General features: G+C 32.1%; 1 protein-coding gene across 1 annotated transcript in view; it reads left to right on the forward strand.

Moving 5' to 3' along the window:
- LOC111640671 overlaps nt 1–696 on the forward strand; it is a 23,114-nt gene extending 22,418 nt beyond the window's left edge. Inside the window, exon 3 of the mRNA XM_023386711.1 lies at nt 9–696. Coding sequence (XP_023242479.1) covers nt 9–298 — 290 coding nt within the window. The 3' untranslated portion in view covers nt 299–696. The remainder of the gene's footprint in view (nt 1–8) is intronic.
- Nucleotides 697–6,450: the final 5,754 nt, after the last annotated feature.

Raw genomic sequence — 6,450 nt, forward strand, 5'->3', positions numbered from 1 at the left:
TGTCAAACATATTCAGCCCAATGATTTCATTTTAGTCAGATTTGCAAAAAAAACTTCTGTTGTTTACTTCGTGGGAAAAGTTTTAAAGAAACTGAGTGATGAAGACTTGAAAGTCAAGTTTATGAAAAAAATATTAGGATGTTACAAGTTCATATTTCCTGAAGAGGATGATATCAGTGATGTCACCATGGAAGATATAGTTTTAAAGCTACCCCATCCATCCCAAGCAGGAGGAACGGCAAGAGCAAGCAAACAGTTTATATTTTCCATTGATTTCACCTCATATCGGCTGGGATAGATTGCGAAAAACATTCTATTGACCAAAGAAAGACAGTTTAATTATGTGAGAGCCTACTAATTGTGATATTCTTTAGTTATTGTTCTTTGTTTGAAAATATTTGATATTCTTTAATTGTTTTAAAAATATTGATAATCTTTAATTGTTTTAAAAGTATTGATAATCTTTAACTGTTTAAAATAAATGTGATGTCACATAATTCATATTATTAAAAGTGTAATTTTTAAAAATTTTAGTCTCTAGCCTATCACTTATCAGTTACAACAAAATTTGAAAACATTGAGATAACTAATTCCAAGTTTTACATTAAAACGCAGGTAGTCCCTTTCATCCCCGAGTGTGTCCCTTTCAACCCAGACATGGGAATGAAAGGGACACTTGGAGAGGTCTTTAAAAATATGAACATGTTCAACTACCAATATAATGGGATGAATTCACAATATGGTCAGAACAAAGTAAAGGTTTAATGAATCTTTTGCACTAAAAATAAAACTGATTAGAAGTAAACTTTTCCAGTGAAAAATAAAAATATGAATTTTGTCCCTTTCATCCCCACCCTCCCCTATATATTGGCGCTACAGCTAGATCCATCAATAAAAGAATCAAAGAGCATCTGTACAACATTGAAAAGAATAATCCTGTTATGTCTTTAACCTTATACACCAGGAAATGGGGGTGATGGCCAAACTTGATGAAACACAATTAATTAAATTGAACTTCAACAAAGAACTTACAAAAACTTGAAATTCTATAAATTTTTAAAGCTATATTAAAAAAGAACTGTATTAATCATGAAGATTGTGAGTCATTATTGGCAGCCTGGCAGTCATGTTATGACCATCCATGCCCAAGGAAGAGAAAAAAATAACAATTTAAACTTAATTTCATAACTACTTGTTATTTTATTGTTAATTTAAGAAACAAGTATTAATACACAGATGTAAAGTAATGGTTTAAAAATAAAATTTAAGCATAAATGTATACAACAGTAATGCAAGTTTAAAATGATTAAAAATTTCAAAAAAGTCTACTAAAATGCAATACCTTAAATCAGAAAATTATATTACATATCTATATAATTACAATCACTAAGTATGCTTTAAAATGATTTACATATTGAAAACAAGTAAGAAACTAACATTTATTATTTATGTTTATGGTGACTACTGTGGTGAATGCTTCTGTAGTAAAAAGTTTTACCTATGACAGAACTTTTAAAAATATTTTACATTAATCTTCAAATTCATAGCAAATTCAAAAGTGAAGTACTTATCATACCAGTTTTCAATAGGAAAGTTCATTGAGATTTTATTAAACCAATATGTACTGTACATTTGGGCCTATTATTACACTTCGTTAGTTGGTTTTATCGCACATATTTTTGTCTTTTTCAAATTGAACGTGACATTAAATTTTAATTCACAATTGGTATTTTCTTCATTGTATCTCTGGCATTTCAGGGAATTGCCTTCTAAGTGGGGAAAGTAGTCACTGCCAAAAAAAGGAAAAAAAGGTAACAGCTGTCAAGGAGCTTCACCCAAGAACTACCTCTACCTGGTAAGAAAACAGGACAATGCACTTCCAGCATTTGAACATCTATGCATGATGCATATCTAAATAGCTAATTTTCATACATTAGATAAAGTGGCAATAAATGGGCATCTAACTACAGAGAAAATAAAGAAATACAAATGTAAAATAGTCACCATCTGTTATCATAATTTATTAAAAATCTTTATATTTTTAACTATTCTAAAATGGCAAAAAGCTTAATTTAATTTTGAGGGTAGAAATGGATTTCATAAAAAATTGTAAAAGTCGTAATAATAAGTAAAATTGTCATTAAGTCCAACCCTACTGGAGATACACACAAACCCCATTATCTCTCCACCCCTCAACCTTTAACTACCAAAATTTAATAGCATCAATCCCCTAATAAACAAACCTCTCTGCAAAATTTTAGATAATTTTGACAAAAAGCACAGGAGTTAAGCTTCAAACAGGGTGAACAAAATTGTGTTCCCCACACAAACGCTAACATCCATACAAACAGAAATTACCCCAAACGTTTTTTTCATGGTGTCCTAGCCCAAAAATGTAAAAATCTTGGGGGGTCATTGTTTGACTGATTGCCATACTTTTCCACTGTTATACATAACAGCTGGGAAAGTAAAAAGGAAAGCACTAAAATAACAAACAACTTTATAACAGAACTAGCAGGTGAAACAGGAACTAGAAGAGAAAGGAAGAACTAATCATCCACCAAATAGCACTAGTCTTGAGGTTATAGGTGAGTGGTAAACCAATAAAGTTGCTTCCACTAATTGCTGTTTACAGTCTAGATATCCTTGCTTGACCTGTCGATGTGATGAATGGAACTGAGGCTATTTTTTTATTACTGCTTAACTGCTTCCTGTGAGGAGTGGTTGGGTAGCCTTTGAGTGCTAAGATTTGTTACAGCATCAATGAATCTGTCATTTCAGATGCCCAAACAGCCCAAAATATTTTTAAAAAATCTGCTTCAATGAAAGAAATTGATATAAGGGGCATATCACTCCCAGTGTCAATTAAATATTTACAGTTTGTTGTTCTGTTGTAAACAATTAGTCTATGCTAACAAAAACTTGTTATTACTGAAACCCAATTCATGTTAAGTGGCATTTTTTGAGAGGAGAAGCATGACTGACTGTATTTCCTAGTGGAATTTCCAAAACAGTTGTGTTAATAACAGAAGTTGGGAGTTTTGTTTGATTCACAATTCCGTCTTTCCCTCTGTTTGCTGTAAATGGATACCCACCAGAATGACTATGCTCTTACCGAAGACAGTCTTTCCACTAGTTTGTCAATCTCATTTTTTAGTTCAGTTATTGTCATCATGAAATAGTGATATTGATGCTCATTTTTTATTGCAGCAATGTATACTAAAGTATTTTCATTGGAGATTTCTTATATCTTATTCACCAAAATTGTTAGCTGAGTTAAATCTTCCTGAGAATTGAATAAAATTTTCTATACATTAGATGGTAATTGTTGTAGCCGTACTTTTTGGGAAGTCATCATTCAGCTTGATCCCAACCAGTGGCATAACTACATATTCGGCACCCTGGAGCAAGTAGAGTCAGTGTGCACCCTTGTTCCTTGGAAAAGGTCTAGCAAAATTTATTTTGAACATTAAATTTTAAAACATATATCTAATTATTTTGATTTAAAACCTTACTTGATAACAATTTATTTGAGATTTGAGGCATTTCAACAATAAGATTTTCAATTTAATAAATACAAAAATAATAATAAAACAAAATGTAATTAAGTACAGAGTACCTAATAATATTTACTATGTATTATATAAACTGTATTGACAAAAGTTTAGTTTCGTGACAAATACATATACATAATATACAATAATACATAAAAAACTTCAAAATTGTTTTCTCGCTTTTTTGTTAGCAAATTGGTCAATTACTTTCTCCAGATCAAGTTGACAAGCTATTGTTTCCTCAAATGATATAGTAGCCAGAGCTAAGATGGTGTTGTGACATGCTGCTTCTTAAATAAGTTTTGATTAATTTTAGTTTTGAAAAACTTTGTTCTGCTGTTGCTGCCATTACTGATAAAATTTTAAAAAATGAGGCATGCTGCAATAATGTTGGAGAAGCTACTTGAGGCTGCAGTGTGAATTAAAAGTAGTTTGGCAACTTCATGTATAGAAGTAATTTCTTTTGCCTGAGTATAAAAACACATTTTAAATTGAAGCAGCTGAGGTCCAAAACTAGGCAAGATGTCAGAGGGATATGCCAATTCTAACAATTCTGATCCTTCTGGAATATTTTTATCAGATGATGCCACAAGATATGTATGTGATAAGCACATAAAAGGTATACATAATTGTCAAATGGATTCAAATCTAATAGTTAATTGATTAATTATTAAATCCAAAACAAATGTTTTTACAAGCTTTTATTTCACCCTTTCTAACTTGGCACCCTTGTGATTCATGTGCTTGGAGCAGTTTGCTCCAACTGCTCTACAGTACCTATGTCTCTGATCCCAACTAATATTCTCATTTGTCTGAGTAAATAAGAAGCCTTATTGTCTGCCAATTAGTCTGTTTTTTAGTGCTTTGTATTTATTCTCCTGTGAGGGCTGAAAAGATATCACTGACATATGATAAGGTTTCTATTAAATATCTACACTAAACAACAGCGGGGTGAAGTCATCTGTGTACCAAAGCCTGTTAATGGTGTAAAACTCAAATAAAAATGAAACGAACAAAAAAACAGTACTTCACAAATGTTTTCAAACCAGAAACAGTTCTTCTTCAGGTAAAACAGTGAATTTCCGATTGAATGCAACTAAATAAAAACACAACAATTTGAAAGTTTATTCGAATATGTGTTTCTTAATGTCGTCCTACTGGGCATGCACACCCTAGCTGGTAGCATCGGTCAAGATTTACAGGTCATTGTCCATTAGCACATGCCACGCTATGGACAGAGTCAATTGTGGTTGATACATGTGTCGGTAAGGCTAGATCCATAGATGCAAGATGTTCTGTGCATGCTGACGATGACCCTCGTCTGGTTAAAATCCAACTCTATGTCTGGACCACTGGCGTAAACAGTGAGAGTGGTGATTGTTCTCACGTGCTGTATGTCAGAAAGGTGCTCTTTCATTCTAACCCCCCCAAGGAGTGCTTAGTGGAGCTGATGTAGATGAGGTCTCTATCATATCTGTGATCCCTAATTGGGATGGTGTACACTCTTGGGAGTCTGTCCCTATTAGGAATGTCCTTTCCATTACGAAGGATTTCAAATTCAGTTGGACATCTCCTGCATGCAATGTGAATGCGGTGCTTCTTGGCTATCTGGGTATATAGTGATTTGAGATATGGGTTATAAGTTACTGGGATCCTTTCTTCATCTTTGGGTCAGTTTTCACCACAAGAGTCAACTTGGACTGCACACTGGTAGCAGTGGGATCTGTTGATCAATTTACGGGTGAGCTTGGGGTACCCATGATCAGTGGCTATGTGATGTGTATACCTCAGTTCAGTGTGGAGAGCTTGTTGTTATACGCTGCAGTTTTATACTGGGGGAGTCAACCTGTTGTCAATAAAGCTAGAGCACCGACACAGAACCTACTCTCTCCCCACTTGGAGGGGTATCTTTATACCATGAGTAACCCCGTAGACCTCATAACCCTTCTCAGTGAGATCACCTCCCCTCCCCAATATCTCACAGTATTGGACTTATTTAATTTCAAAATTTTGGAACTCTGTTCTATAAGTAGAAAAAATGAAAATGAGGAATAAAATATTATATAAAGTATATATTGAATAAGAAAACTGGAAAAATATGCCAAAATATAGACAAACAGACGTTTTTATTTCTGCAACACTTTTTTTACCAATTATATATAAGATCAACTTACAGGAGTAAAATAAAATACCATAAAATACAAAAGTAAAAGCAATAAGCTGATATGCTATATGGAAGAATTTATGAATATGAAAATAATGTAATCATTATTAACATTGATAACAGATATCATTATTAACATTGATAACTCTGTTATCAATGTTAATTTATGATATAGTATATCTGCAAAATGGAAGAGACAAAAATGAATAAAACGGATAGTTATATATTTTTAATTCCTGACTTATTAAAGACATTATTTGAAATAAAAAGAATTGACAAAATCCTATTGAAAGTTTAGAACATATAAATGAATTAATTGAATAAATAACCCAGACAATAATCCTTTAGTTATTTTCTGGATTATTAATTCAAGGCAGTTAAAGAAAGAAAACACGATAAATTATCTCTCAAATTATCCTTTCTGTCAAGAGAGAAACAGAATAATTTATCTCCAGAAATTACAGACATATGAATAAGAAAAAGAAAATGAAACAAAGAATCAATGATACTAACAAAATAGAAAATATACAATTCTATAAGATGATAATGAGACAAATGAAAATGCCAGAATGAAATAAAAGATTATTTCCAAAGATTGTCCTGACTTTTCCATTATTGTAAACAAAAGATTATATTATCAAAAACAATCAAAATAGCAATAAGTTGTCTTTAATAAAAACTATCCATTGGATCCATAAAAGTTGTCACAATTAGTAAAAAAGAAGAAGGAAT

Source organism: Centruroides sculpturatus, unplaced genomic scaffold (assembly GCF_000671375.1).
Source record: "Centruroides sculpturatus isolate CEXI.00-Female unplaced genomic scaffold, Cexi_2.0 scaffold960, whole genome shotgun sequence".
Lineage (NCBI taxonomy): Eukaryota > Metazoa > Arthropoda > Arachnida > Scorpiones > Buthidae > Centruroides > Centruroides sculpturatus.